General features: G+C 43.5%; 1 protein-coding gene and 1 long non-coding RNA gene across 3 annotated transcripts in view; one reads left to right on the plus strand and one right to left on the minus strand.

The window, feature by feature from the left end:
• TMEM38B (transmembrane protein 38B) overlaps positions 1–8,995 on the minus strand; it is a 58,671-nt gene extending 49,676 nt beyond the window's left edge. The window contains exon 1 of one of the 2 annotated variants that reach the window (XM_066367517.1): positions 8,552–8,995. In XM_066367517.1, the coding sequence (XP_066223614.1) occupies positions 8,552–8,663 (112 nt within the window). In that variant the 5' untranslated portion in view covers positions 8,664–8,995. The remainder of the gene's footprint in view (positions 1–8,551) is intronic. The other variant, XM_066367518.1, reaches the window with a different exon arrangement.
• Positions 8,074–12,403, plus strand: LOC136394405 (uncharacterized). Its single transcript, XR_010749192.1, has 3 exons — positions 8,074–8,585; positions 12,009–12,154; positions 12,263–12,403. It is a non-coding gene; the product is annotated as an uncharacterized lncRNA (long non-coding RNA).
• The last annotated feature ends 3,177 nt before the right edge of the window (positions 12,404–15,580 follow it).

Here is a 15,580-nt window from a genome sequence, read left to right on the forward strand (position 1 = left end):
AGGTCTGCACAAATACACAACCAAATTGTCAACTGTTGTTACCTCCTAAGGAGAGGCCCATTTATGAGAAAACAAAAATCAAAAATATTTTATACTATGAAAATGTGTGAGTTCATCATCATACTTATATTAAGATAAGAAATCATCCATATGTGCTCATGAAAAGAAAAGATACACAAGTATTTAAATAGTGCAACCCACCACTCCAAACAACCTAATGTGCCTAGGAATGAATGTGAATTGATAGATGTGAATTTTCTGTGAACTTTCAAGTGAAGTGACACCAATCTGGTGACAACTCAAGAAATGGTGACCTGTTCCAATTTGGAAGAAAAATTAGTTATGAGAAACTTACTATAAGACAGGATGCCGATCTCCAGTGTAGCAATTTCTCCTAAATCTAAGAATTTTTTAGTTACTTTGATAATACACGGTCATGCTGTCTTTGGAGCCAATACCACTATGTCTTTAATACATTTATATTGTTACATATCTAATTCATGTATAGGTGCTATTCAGTATTGCCCCATATAGTGATGACTGATTACAACATCGGTCAGTCAGCACAGTAAATGAATATGATCTTCTCTTCTGGTCAATGACACTAGCTGTTTTACTGAGCGATCCTCATGTTGAAAGGCTAATATCAGTGCCTCAGAGTGGGCACTCTACAGCTTAACTGTCCAAGTACAAATCCTGGCTCCAGCACTTACTCTTCGTAGTGACCTCAACAACTTGTTTGCTTTCCCACATCTTTATGTTTATTTATATTTTTATATCTGTACATATATATACATATATATTATATTACAATTAATTTCCCTTAATATCACAATTGAGAACGCCTGTTACGATTGCATACCAATTTTGTGACCTTTTCTGTAGGACCTCTAACCTCTCTTGGCTTAAATTCAAATTTCATAAAATAGGAATAATACATAACATAAGGATTTCAGATAAGACAATATACATAAGAACATATACTATTTACTACCTAGTACATGGCAGACACTATTATTGATTTATCTGCTAAATAAATCATTGATCATTGAGATAAAAAAAAGATAGCAAAATGTAACCCTCGGGCTGTTTCTGACTCAGTTCTCTGAGCCCAAGTTATAATTCTTCTGTGTTCTTATAGCCAGGCTGGGAGGAGAAAGGCACATGATGACACTGAAAAATAACACCAAGTCTTAAATCACTGAAGCTAAGACTTTGTTAGGAATAGAAAAGAACAGCGTTGAAGGGAGGGTCTCCCCTGTATCAGTCCCAATTTTCAAAATTATATCACCAAGAAACATTTCTCTAACTCAAATAGCCCTTCTGTAATATTCTTCACAGTACAAACAATATGATAATGCATTTTACAGTATAAGAAATTCTTATGACAAAGTTCTTTGGGTGTAGAGCTCCCCAGTATATATCATACTGAAACCAGAATTAGTTTACTGTGAAGTTAATCTACAAAAACATAGAAAGTTAAACAGAAACAACTTGCATATCTTTAGAGCATACAAATGATATTTGGTAGGAAAAAAGAATGTATATATTTTTTATATCTTCTCATTTTTAAAACCAATTTGTATTCATTAGCTAAATAGCAAGTGTGTTAATCAGGACACATTATTTTATTTTTAACATAGTAACATTTAAAAGAAAAAATTATCTGTCCTCTCGGGAGTTAAGATGTTTGTGACACTATACCAGTAAAATTATTCTCCCCAAAACTCTCAGCAAAATTTGTCCTATTGAGACATGAATCTAATGCAAAGTATAAAATGTTTAAAGTCATATAGTCACCTGTGAACTTTAACATCCAAATATTTTCATTATGAGAGGCTTCCATCAAGATGGCAGCATAGGTAAATGCAGTACTCGCATCCTCCCACAAGCACATCAAAATTACAACTAAACTACAGAACAGCAATCATTCGGAACCACCTGAAATCTAGAAAGATCAGAAAGGAAGTCCTATACTAAGGATATAAAGAAGAAGCCACACTGAGACTGACAGGGGTGCAGAGACAGGAGTAAGTTGGTCCCATACCCACTTGTGGTAGGTAAAAATCAGGAGGATATCTCAGCTGCAGAGGTCCCCCTGAGGAGCAAGGGGTCCCAGCCCCACACCAGGCCCCCCAGTGACAGGAAGAGAAGTCCCCATAACTTCTGGTTGTAAAAACCAGTGGGGATTGTGGCTAAGTGAAATGAAGTTTCAGGAAATTCCTCTTACAGGCTCCACTCACGGACTTCCTTGGACTCACCCCTCTGACCTCCAGCTCTGGGGCAACAGCTTGAAAGGCACCAGGGACATCATAGGGGAGGAATTGAAGAGTCTGGCATCAAGGATGAGAAGGGCTGGCAGAGGCAAATGTTCTTTTTCTGAGGCCTTCACCCACAGGGCCGGCAGTGGGGTACCGTATCTGAGTCTCCCTCCACCCTGGTGATTCCCTGAGGCCCTGCCTAATCCAACTTGTGGGCCCACCCAAGCTGTTTCCAGTGGCTTTTTCATGCAAATGGTTTGTCTTGGCTCATGCTTCTGATTATCATAAAATCTTTCACAAAGCAGTATCTGGCTTTGGTACATCCCATAACTCTTGCTAGGTGACCCCAGGCCCAGTACTAGTGGCAGTGAGCCATGGTTTGAAGATTGGCCTCTCCCAGGCACCTCCAAGCCCAGCACAGGTAGCAGCCATCAGCAGATCACTTTGTAGCTCATTCCAGGTGGCCCCTGTCAGAACACAGGTGGTGGCTGACTTTGGCTTATATGTCCTGGGAGACCCCAGGGCCGGCATATCTTGTGGACAGCTTCAGACCACATCGAAGCACCACCCAACCACCTCCACAAGGGACACATTTGAGGAGCGGACTTAGCAGGCACCAGAGGACCACTGGAGTAAGTTCTGCGCCTAGAGCAGGCCCCTGCACAGCTGATCTTCCACAGTGGTTGCAGCCAATCTTCACAGCAGATCCTCCTGCGGATAAATCTCTCCCAGTGATGTGCCAACTGTAACCAAAGCTCAATTACAACAGGAGGGTGTACACAGCCCACCACAGAGGGGACGCACCTCAAATGCCCAGCTCAGGTGAATGGAAAAGCCTGTGCCACTGGACCCTACAGGACACCTGCTCCACTAGGCCACTGTACCAAGCCCAGGAGATGTAGCAGTTCAACCTGATACATAGAAACCAACAAAGGGAGGCTGCCAAAATGAAGAGACAAAGGAGCATGTCCCAAATCAAAGAACAAAATCAAACTCTACTGAAAAAACTAAACAAAATGGAGATAAGCAATCCCTTCACTGCAAAGTTCAAAACACTGGTTATAAGGATGCTCAATGAACTTAGGGGAAGAGTAGATGAACTTAGAACTTCACAGTATAAAAAAGGACATGGAAATCATAAAAAAGAACCAGTCAGAAATGAAGGTTACACTAACTAAATGAAGAATAATGTACAGGGAATAAACAGTAGAGTAGAGGAAGCCAAGAATCAAAACAGCAAGTTAGAATATAAGGAAGCAAAAAATATCCAATCAAAACAGCAGAATGAAAAACGAATCGAAAGAAAAGAGGATAGAGGAAGGAGCATTTGGTACAACTTCAAATATACCAACATTTGCATCATGGGGGTGCCAGAAGGAGAAGAAAGCTAGAAATTGAAAAAAAAAAAAAAAAAAAAGACAGAAAACTTCCCTAACCTAGTGAAGAAAACAGACATATAAGTCAAGGAAGCAGAGATTCCCAAATAAGATGAACCCAAAGAGTGCCACATAATTAAAATGCAAAAGTTTAAAGACAAAGAGAGAATCTTAAAAGCAGCAAGGGAAAAGTAGATACCTACATACAAGGGAGCTCCTATAAAGCTTTCAGCTGATTTCTCAAGACACTTTGCAGGCAAGGAGGACTGGTAAGAAATATACAATGTGATAAAAAGCAAAGACCTATAACCAAGATTATTCTGCCCAGCAGAGCTATCACTTAAAAAAGGACATATAAAGAGCTTCCCAGACAAGAAAATGCTAAAAGGAGTTCATCACCACCAAATCACCATTACAAGAAAAACATCAAAAATATAAAACAATAAAATGACAATAAATACTTATCAACAGTTAAATCTAAAAAACAAAATAACAAGCAGAACAGAAACAGACTCAGAGAACATTTTGATGGTTGCCAAATGGAAGGGGGGGTTGGAGCATTGAATAAGATGAAAGGATTAAGAAGTACAAATCCGTAGTAACAGAATAGTCATGGGGATATAAATGTAAAGTATAGCATGGAGAATATAGGCAATAATACTCTAATAACTGTGTTTGTTGTCAGATAGGTACAAGTTTTATTGTGACGATCACTTAGTTATACCATGCCTAAGCACTGGGGTATGCACCTGAAACTAATATAATATTGTATGTCAATTATAATTGAAAAATAAAAATGATTTTAAAATATATTTTCATTATGAAATGAAAGCTAAAAAAAAAACAAAGTCATTTAAAATCACAATAACCCCACACTCTGCCCAAAATAAATTATTAGACTATGTTTGAAAATGTTTCGGCCCTGGCCGATTGGCTCAGTGGTAGAGCATCATCAGCCCAGGGTATGGATGTCCCACATTCAATGCCCAGTCAGGGCAAACAGGAGAAGCAACCATCTGCTTCTCTACCCCTCCCCCTTCTCTCTCCTTTCTCTCTCTCTCTCTTCCCCTCCCGCAGCCATGGCTCTACTGGTTCAAGCAAGTTGGCCTCAGGTGCTGAGGATGGCTCTCTGCCCTCTGTCTCGGGCACTAAAAAAAAAAATTGGATCCATTGCTGAGCAGTGGAGCAACAACCCCAGATGGGCAGAGCATGCCACCCTAGTGGGCTTGCCAGATGGATACCGGTCGGGCACATGTGGGAGTCTATCTCTCTGCCTCCTCTCCTCTCACTAAAATAAAGAAAGAATAGAAAATGTTTCACTGAGTTATAACAAAACTTGGAAAGATTTTTTAATAGACTGCATATATGACTTCCTTATTTTATGTACTTGGCCAATTTTAGATCTACACTGAGTACCTATTTTTAAAAACCAGTTGCAATGCAGATATTTTAAAAACAGTTAACATTCAACTTGCTGGCGCTTGATGACTTCCAAAAAGAAGCAGGGTAATGTTCTAGCTTTCTTAAAGCCTCAACTCCAGATGTTAAGTACTTAAATTATATATTAGTGAACTGTTGCCCTATTCATTTCCCCTTACAGATTTATCATTTTAAAAAGAGAAAAATTAACAACATAAACTATCTGATATGCCTCAATTATGCATTTCATCAAAATTAGTTTTTTAAAAATAATTATGTAGGCAACAGAGGCTTAGAAATTACCTATGACACAATAGTGTCCAGGAGTTTTAGATCAGGTTTGAATCATAGTGGGCCATGTAAATCAGCAATCTGTAGCTATGTTCCTAGTTCCTTAATGTGTAACTAGAATACCCACATTTGGCAACTGGCACAATCCCCAAATTGATCATTGCGTCCAAGGATCATTATGGTAGAAATGGTCAAGTAGAAGCCCCTAGAGCAGCGGAAAATACATATTTATTATACAATACATTTTTAAATAAAATATGTATTTCCGATGGTTTTATGGCTTTAGGCGACCCCTGTGCTTTGGTCGTTCGACCCCCGCCGGAGTCGCGACCCACAGGTTGAGAATCGATGCCACAACCAAAGCATGAGAAATGAAAAGGTGGTTATAAGCTATCACGTGCCGTTTGACTTATCTGTTTGGTCTATACATAGGACAGATGAATTTGGAGAATGACTGTGATTATCATAAATGTAGACAGGTTGTGACTCCAATTGCAGTTGCTATTTCAGATGCAGTATTTTCACTAGAACCAACATACCCCTGTAACCTGGTAAGCAAATGGCTTTTTCTCTGTATTAATTTGCAAAGAATCAATGATGAAAACATTTTTTTTTTTTTGTATTTTTCTGAAGTTGGAAACAGGGAGGCAGTCAGACTCCCGCATGCGCCCGACCAGAATCCACCCGGCAGGCCCACCAGGGGGCGATCCTCTGCCCATCTGGGGCTTTGCTCTGTTGCAACCAGAGCTACTCCAGCGCCTGAGGCAGAGGCCATGGAGCCATCCCCAGCGCCCCCGGGGAAAGCTTGCTCCAGTGGAGCCTTGGCTGCCGGACTGGAAAGAGACAGAGAGGAAGGAGAGGGGGAGGGGTGGAGAAGCAGATGGGCGCTTCTTCTGTGTGCCCTGGCCGGGAATCGAACCTGGGACTCCTGCACACCAGGCCGATGCTCTACCGCTGTGCCAGCCGGCCAGGGCCTGATGAAAACATTTTTTTAAAAAAGCTTGACTTAAAAAAAATTCTCAGCCCTGGCCGGTTGGCTCAGCAGTAGAGCGTCAGCCCAGCATGTGGAAGTCTGGGGTTCGATTCTCAGGACACACAGGAAAAGCACACATCTGCTTCTCCACCCTTCCCCCTCTCCTTCCTCTCTGTCTCTCTCTTCCCCTCCAGCAGCCAAGGCTCCATTGGAGCAAAGTTGGCCAATGGAGGCCGGCTCCATGATCTCCACCTGAGGTTCTAGAATGGGTCTGACCACAAGGGAGCATCGCCCCCTGGTGGGCACGCCCGGTGGATCCCAGTCAGGCGCATGCGGGAGTCTGTCTGCCTCCCCACTTCTAACTTCGGAAAAATACAAACAAAAAAATAAAAATAAAAATAAAATAAAATAAAAAATTCTTGAAGACCTCAAAGACCTTTTGCTTATGTGGACTTCATGTATCAACATTTGGAATATTAGAAATTATAACAGAAAATTTTAAAATACTTCTTTATGTATTCATTTTAAAAATAAATGCATTGAATGCTAATATAAGTAATGTATTCTTCATGAAAAATAGCTATTTTCCAAAGCAAAAACCATTTAGAGAGAAAAGTCACACTGCTTTATATTTCAGCAAATCTCTTAAAGGACTAACTTCAAATAGAAAACATCTGGGCCTGACCTGTGGTGGCGCAGTGGATAAAGCATCAACCTGGAAACGCTGAGGTCGCGGTTCGAAACCCTGGGCTTGCCTGGTCAAGGCACATATGGGAGTTGATGCTTCCTGCTCCTCCCCCTTCTCTCTCTCTCTCTCTCTCTCTCTCTCTCTCTCTCCTCTCTATAATGAATAAATAAAATCTTAAAAAAAAACATCTTTAAAAAAAAAAAAAGAAAACATCTGGATTCTCATATCTGCTTCTGCCTTCAACCTATTAGCAGTTTCCCAAGTTATGCCGCCTCTGGAAAACTCCACTGACACACAGGGGAGGAAAATGAGTGTGGAAAAGACAAACATCTGCATGATATGAAAATAATTCTGACCTGTGTCAGGAATCCCAGGGGTTCCTGGACCACACTTTGAGAACCTCTGATTTAGCCGACACAAGAAAACATCAACTACTGAATACGACATAAGAAAATGCCTGACCAGGTGGTGGCGCAGTGGATAGAGCGTCGGACTGGGATGCGGAAGGACCCAGGCTCCAGACCCTGAGGTCACCAAAAAAAAAAGCTCACTTGGACCCAAGGTCCCTGGCTCCAGCAAGGGATTACTCGGTCTGCTGAGGGCCCCCGGTCAAGGCACATATGAGAAAGCAATGAATGAACAATTAAGAAGTCCCAACGCGAAACGAAAAACTAATGATTGATGCTTCTCATCTCTCTCTCCGTACCTGTCTATCTCTGCCTATGTAAGAAAAAGAAAATGTACTTCTTTTCAATATGTAGATTATCTGCCCTTGCTTAACACAATAATATTCCCCTTATCCAGGTCAAAACTTATACCAAACAATGATTTAGACTGGGCCACTAACTTCAGTGCAAATATGCAAGGGTTAAAAAACAAACAAACAAAACCCATAGGGGTACAGCCTCATCCCCAAGCCCTCGGTTCGGCCACCCCCGCGGGAAAGCAGGAAGCCAGCGGGCATCATTTGCTGGGGAGGGGGGCGGGGGCTGCCTTCGATTGGTTTGAAAAATGAACACGCCCCACCCGTGAAGCCCAGGAAAGCCAAGTGCCCTACAACGAGGTGTCCGGGGCTGGTGTGCCTCCCTGAGGCTCCGGGTTTAAGTGTTCGCACAACTCTCGTGTCTGGAGGGCGGTGCGCGACTCCTCACCCCCGCGCGCGACCAAGTCAGACTCGCCGATTCGGGGACTTTCTCCCAGGTGACTGGTAGAGACTTTCCGGGGAAGTGGCGGCAGCACCAGCGGCCCGCGCACATCGCACACCCCCGGGGCGCCGGCGGCACCTGTCCCGGAGCCCTTCCCGGGGCGCCGGCGTGGCGGGCCCCGGGGCGCGTCTCCCGTGACACGTGCCGGACGCCGCCCTCCCGGCCTCAGTTTACCCAACTGTCCTGGAGGGGTGGGGGTGGGTGGGGCCGGCCCTGGGCACCCCTCCGACGGGACTACGGAACTCTCGATAGAGGCAGTTCGGCCGCTCACCCGACTCTGGTCGTCCCCACCGTCTGGGGGACCCTGAGGGGACCGGTCCGCGGCGCCCCGCACTCACCCGGCTGACGCTTCAGCGCCATCACGGATACCAGGTAGTGGGCGACGTCAAAAAAGGGAAACATAGACATGTCAGAAAAGGCAAGGGTCAGCTTATCCCACGGAGAGGCCATAACGACGACCTACCACGGCGACCAAAGCACTCGGGGCGACGGGTTACAGCCTCCTGCGGCCAGAGCTGGGGGAGGGGCGGCCGCCGGAGCGCCCTTCGGCGCGGCCGCGAGAAGCCCCGCGCGTGCGCCCTGGTACCCGTGCCCGTGCGCGGAGGGGCGGGGCCGCGCGCCGGGGAGCTACTGGCGCGCGCGCGGGCCGTCGGCGGCTGGGCGGGGTGAGGGAGCTTCGCTGTTTCCCCAGGGCTTGACCTTGTTCTCCTATAGAGGGTCCAGGATCTTCTCCGTGCTGGAGGCTGTGCCAGGCCAAGAGAGTGGGCAGATGAACAGGACATAAATAATAAATAAAAACACATTGTTAACGTTAACATTTAGTGCATTTATTATTTTTTAAATGAATGAACTATTCTTAAATTTTCTGTTATAATTTCTAATATGCTAAATATCCATACATGTTACCCACATAAAAAAAAGATTTGTGGAGTCCTCAAGAATTTTTTTAAGTCAGCTTTTTAAAAGATTTAATTTACGTACATTATATGCTCCCAGATTTCGTATATAGTTCTATGATTTTGGACAAACATACTTAAAGGATTTATTTCTGTAAATTGATGTCATTCATCTATATTTCTCAAGCAACTACGGTGTTCAAGTCACACCATGACTTATTGGAGATATAAAAAACGAATACAATTAATATCCTGCCCTCAAGAAACTTGTGTTCTCCTAAATGAAATTTTAAGAATTTTAAAAGGACGCACGTAATTTGTACAAAACAGGTAATGAGTATAGGAGCCATGCTTGGGCAGTTCCCTGGGGAGGAAGATTATTTCAGGAAAGTGGTAAGATGAACTGGCCTTTAGAAGCTAAGTTGCAGGTGAAGGGAGGTATTTTGGCTAGACTACCAAGTGAGAAATAGGGTTGGAAAAGAGGCCCTTGAAAGGCAGACCGTAAATCAGGAGGTCTGGCTCCAGAGTCTGAGTGCTTGATAACAACAGTACAAACCAGAGCCAGAATCCAGACAATGAACCATTATGGTAAACTGGGTGTTTCTTTTTTCTTGCAGGGGCATAAGGGTGGTGGTGGTAAGGAAGAGGGGTGCAATCAGGTAACAAAATTAGGAATAGATTGGTAAGAGAAAGGGAAACTCAAGGGTATTCTAAGGCCCAGACAAAAGGTAGTAGAGGTTGAGGACAGTAGGAGCAGAGACCCATATAGGGAAAATCAGTAGAAACAGAATAGGCTGGATATCAACTCAACTTATCAAAGAAGGACGTAGGGAATGAGTGAGTAGAAGGTATGTGGTTGCATGCAGAGAACTGGAAACAAGAAGGAGGAAGGGATTTTTTGTTTGTTTTTGTTGTTGTGTGTTTGTTGTATTCTTCTGAAGTGAGAAGCAGGGAGGCAGAGAGACAGACCCCCACATGCGCCTGACCAGGATCCACCCGCAAGCCCACTATGGGGCGATGCTCTGCCCATCTGGAACATTGCTCAGTTGCAACCGGAGCCATTCTAGTGCCTCCGGCGGACGCCATGGAGCCATCCTCAGTGCCCAGGCCAACTTTGCTCCACAGCCTTAGCTGTGGGAGAGGAAGAGAGAGACAGAGAAAAAGGAGAAGGGGAAAGGTGGAGAAGCAGATGGGCACTTCTCCTGTCTGCCCTGGCCAGGAATCAAACCCGGGTGCTGAGCCAACCGGCCAGGGCCAAGAAGGAGCAGGTTTGAGTAGGAAAACACAAATTTAGTTAGGTGCATTTTTTTATTTGGTATATCAACAGATTGTTCTGGCACCAAGAAATTGGAAATGCATAACGAACTGCTAGATAATAAGTGCTGCACAGGATTGTGCACTGCAAGGGAGACTTGTTGAATTTTTTACCTGAATGTTTACCGATTCGTTTTAATCCATTTAATGTTTTGGGGGGATATTTTTGTTTTCCTTTTTTGATGGTTTTTTTGCAACAAAGAGAGAGGGACAGAGAGACAGGAAGGGAGAGAGATGAGAAGCATCAATTCTTCATTGCAGCACCTTCATTGTTCATTGATAGGTTTCTCATATGTACCTTTACTGGGGGGCTATAGCAGAGCGAGTGATCCCTTACTCAAGCCAGCAACCTTGGGCTCAAGCCAGTGACCTTGGGCTTCAAGCCAGTGACCTTTGGGCTCAAGCCAGCGACCATGGGGTCATGTCTATGATCCCACACTCAAGCCAGCAACCCCGCGTTCAAGCTGGTGAGCCCGCACTCAAGCCAGATGAGCTGTGCTCAAGCCGGCAACCTTGGGGTTTCGAACCTGGGTCCTCTGCGTACCAGTCTGATGCTCTATCCACTGCACTACCACCTGGTCAGGCTATTTTGTTTTTTGCTTTTCTGCATTCATGCTAGGTACTAGGCATTTTGCTGGATGTCAGAGGCTTTGCCCTAAACAGTAAGTGTTGAAAAGGTGGGAAAATGGTAGTAAATCTCTACATTTCCTTACTTCCCAAGAAAAGATAGACTAGGCAAAATGCTTTTCATATGTCGTTTTCCAAGTAAGCACTTCCTATAAAGGTTTTTAGATCTCTAGCAAAACTAAGGGGAAAAAACCCAACACCTATGATTATACTTCTGATATTTTAGTTGGGTCTTTCTATATTTTTTATACATTCCTTTATCTTTGTGATAAATGAGGAAATTATTTGGGGGGCAGTATGTGCCTCTATTTGTACAAACATTATGGCCATGCCACTAATATCAATAAAGTTAATTCTAGAACAACTCACATAACCCTTAGTTTCAGCTTGCTTATCATCCCCAAGTCAATTTGGCAACATTCCAAAACCCAGTATCCCAAATATAATGCTAGCCATTCTCTGTCAAACTGCTTTCTATCCACCAAGTGGCATGCCCTTCACATTGGGGACTTTTTAAAGAACTGTAAAGAGCCCATGAGCCTGGCCTGTGGTCTTCCTTAGCTCCCAGCTAAGAGCCTATGTCAGATCTCCTCTAACCATCCTCTAACATTTTCTCAGCATATCCCATAGCTTCCTTGTCATTTAAGATACTAAAACATTAAATTAAAATAAAAAATTAACAGTCCAGTCCTGTTAAAATGTCAATCTTGCATCAAATTCAGAGCTTCTCTTATTCCATCAGCTGAGGTCTGCCTGGCCCTCAGAGATTTGCAACAGGGGGAAGGGCATGATGTGATCTTTCAACCTTTCCTTCTCTTCTGGCCTTTCCACCATGCTTCCCAGGGTCCAGGTAGAAGGTAAGGAAATTACAGAAATGAAACAAAGGGTCTCCTAGTTATCAAGTGTTGGTTAGAGGTTTTGTCTATGTTTTGGCTATTGTTATTCTTCTTTCTGGCAGGCTCCCAGTGCTGACTCATTCATGGAGTACATTTGTGGTTCCCACAATGATGCCATGGAGCTCTACATAGCAAGGTTTCCCAACACCTACACTTACAACAGACACCAGCAGATGGCAAACCCAATGGGCATAGCCAACTCTGCAGGGTGAGTTAAAACATTGAATACGGGTTTTCCAGCTTCTCAGCAAGGGATGGCTAAGTGTTAGAATAGTGGCAAATGAAACTGAACAGAAAGTCTGTTGTCATGTTTCAGAAACAAAGGAAAGAAGAACAAAGCTTGAAGACTGACACTTCTTGACCTCAAGACTTACTGTACAACTACAGGAATCGAGACAATGTGCTATTGGTAAAACAACAGACAGATACATCAATGAAAACAATGTGGATTCTTTTATTAAAGGTGGTCCTTGAGATGGGTTCTTCTCCTTTTTCTGGCACTGAGGTGGGGCAGCCACCTTGTGTGCATGGTGGGAAGGTCAAGAAAACAGAAGATAACTGAAGGGATCGGTTAGTGCTCTCAGACTTACTGTTACATGAGAAAAATAATCCTTTATCTGTTTAAGTAGAATCTAAATTGGCTTGGAGGAGGGAAGCACTCCTTTCCTCACAGAGACTGGAGAGGGGGAAAGCAAAAGCACTCTCTGAGTTTTTTTCTATGAATTTCCTTTCAAATGTATGACCTCTTGGATAGTTGGAAGTAAAGCTCTGAGGACCAGCTGTTATCTTTAATTAAGTCCACTTATACAGTCTAGTTCCTCTCTTTAGAATGTGGAGGTAATACCTTTTGTCTTACGATCTCTAGTTGAAACTTTATTTTTATTTTTTCCCATTGATTTGAGAGAGAGAAGAGAAGACAGAGAGAGAGAAAGAAAGATAGAGAAACATCAACTCACCATTCCACTTAGTTGTTCCATTTAGTTTTGCACTCACTCATTGATTGCTTCTCCTACATGCCCTGACTGGGATCAAACCTGTGACCTCGGTGCACCAGGTAAACCTTTCATCCATTGACCCACCTGGCCAGGGCCTCTGGCTGGAATTTTAAGATAACAAGTCCCAGTTAACACCCTGTTACACCAGAAGTCAGGCAAAAGAGAGAAATTAGAAAACGAGGTCAATGAATGAAGTTTGAAAGCAAATGCACATAACTGAGGCTAGGAACTCACAAAGTTGTCAGTGATCTGTGTACATGGGTTGACTAAACCAAAACATTAGTGACAAGAACACAATGTGCACCTGATATCTGAACAAACAAAAATAATCCTACCTAGACATTCATCACTGTGTCCAAAGAACAGAAAGGTCCAGAAATACAAACAGAGGGCAAATGCAATTGCAAGTGCATTCTGACCTGTAACACTCACAAAGGCAAATCATTTCAGCGTGAAGCTGTCCTTAGATGACCATCGACAATAAATACATATTCTGTTGCAGCCCAAAGCTGTCTTATCTTTCATACAGAATTCATATGTCTACATTACATAGCTCTCAGGCCTATTTTCAAAGTCCATTTTCAATTAGTGGAATTGTGTGTGAATGGATGGATAGTATTTATATTCCAGAGATGGCTCCAATCACTGCATGTTCTTTAAATATCTGTAAATCTGGCCTGACCTTTGGTGACGCAGTGGATAAAATGTCAACCACAAATGCTGAGGTTGCCGGGTTGAAACTCTGGGCTTGCCCGGTCAAGGCAAATACAGGAAGCAACTACTATGAGTTGGTGCTCCCTGCTTCTCCCTCTCTCTCTCTCTCTCTCTCTCTCTTTCCTCTCTTTTTTTCATTTTTCTGAAGCTGGAAACAGGGAGAGACAGTCAGACTCCCGCATGCACCCGACCGGGATCCACCCGGCACGCCCACCAGGGGCAACGCTCTGCCCACCAGGGGGCGATGCTCTGCCCATCCTGGGCGTCGCCATGTTGCGACCAGAGCCACTCTAGCGCCTGGGGCAGAGGCCACAGAGCCATCCCCAGCGCCCGGGCCATCTTTGCTCCGATGGAGCCTTGGCTGCGGGAGGGGAAGAGAGAGACAGAGAGGAAAGCGCAGTGGAGGGGTGGAGAAGCAAATGGGCGCTTCTCCTGTGTGCCCTGGCCGGGAATCGAACCCGGGTCCTCCGCACGCTCTCTTTCTTCTCTTTAAATAATAAACCAATAAATAAATATCTGTAAATCTGTATCTCATGTAAGATGGACAATCTGTAAAATGTAAAAATCTATTATAATTTATTATCCATGAAGCTGGATATTCTTACTGTTTTGCATACAAAAATTAGTTATCAATTTCCATAGTCTGGGAAAAAACCTAAAAAGAATATTTTTAATAACAGCACCATTCCTTATAGGCATTATGATTATCTAAGAAGTAGATAATTTCCCCAAGTGATTTAAACATGGAATTCTATTTTCCCCCTCTAAACAGTTCATGAAACTAGATATCCAGCATGGAGAACCCTATCTTCACCATAGTCAGCTGGACAATCAGTTTATTTTTAAATACAGATCTCATCTTTCAAATGGGGCCCATCAGATCATAATAGCAAAGTCTTTCCTGCCACCTCTTCAGCTATCTCTCTGTCCTCCAGGACTCATGAAAAAGTCCCACAGGACTCATGGCATATCTTTAAGAGAACCAATACACACATGGTAGAAGTCTCAGAAGGAAAAAAAAAAGCAGAAAGCTTATTTAAAGAATGATGGCTGAAAACTTCCCATTCATCAAGAGATAAATGGATAAAGAAGATGGGATACACACACACACACACACACACACACAATGGAATATATATGTGTGTGTGTATATATGTATATATATATAAATCCTGGCTTAGAGAGCCAGTAGCAGCATATCAAATTGTATTTTTGACTGTATACCTAGGCGTCCACTTGGGGACCTTTCTCATCTTGGGAGACAGTACAGCACAGTGGTAAAATAGAATACACAGTTTCTAGAGTCAGACATTCTAGTTATTGTGTAACCTTATAGAAAGCAGTTGCTAAATCTCGATAGCATGTATCTTCATCTTTAACACAGCACTAACAGTTTTTACTTCAGTGTTGTTTTCGAAATTAAGAGAGCATGCAGGCCCTGGCCGGTTGGCTCAGTGGTAGAGTGTCGGCCTGGTGTGCAGGACTTCCGGGTTCGATTCCTGACCAGGGCACACAGGAGAAGCACCCATCTGCTTCTCCACCCCTCCCCCTCTCCTTCCTCTCTGTCTCTCTCTTCTCCTCCCGCAGCCAAGGTTCCATTGGAACAAAGTGGGCCCGGGCACTGAGGATGGGTCTATGGCCTCTGCCTCAGGCGCTAGAATGGCTCTGGTTGCAACAAAGCAACGCCCCAGATGGGCAGAGCATCGCCCCTGGTGGGCATGCTGGGTGGATCCCGGTCGGGCGCATGTGGAAGTCTGTCTGACTGCCTCCCCATTTCCAACTTCAGAAAAATACAAAAAAAAAAAAAAAAAAAAAAAGAGCATGAATATAAATTGCTTACTCTAGTAACTGATACATAGTACCTGCTTGATAAACCTTAGGGATACTCCTCTCCTGTGATAGATCTCTTAGAAGGAATTTAGATG

This window comes from Saccopteryx leptura, chromosome 2, assembly GCF_036850995.1.
Source record: "Saccopteryx leptura isolate mSacLep1 chromosome 2, mSacLep1_pri_phased_curated, whole genome shotgun sequence".
NCBI lineage: Eukaryota > Metazoa > Chordata > Mammalia > Chiroptera > Emballonuridae > Saccopteryx > Saccopteryx leptura.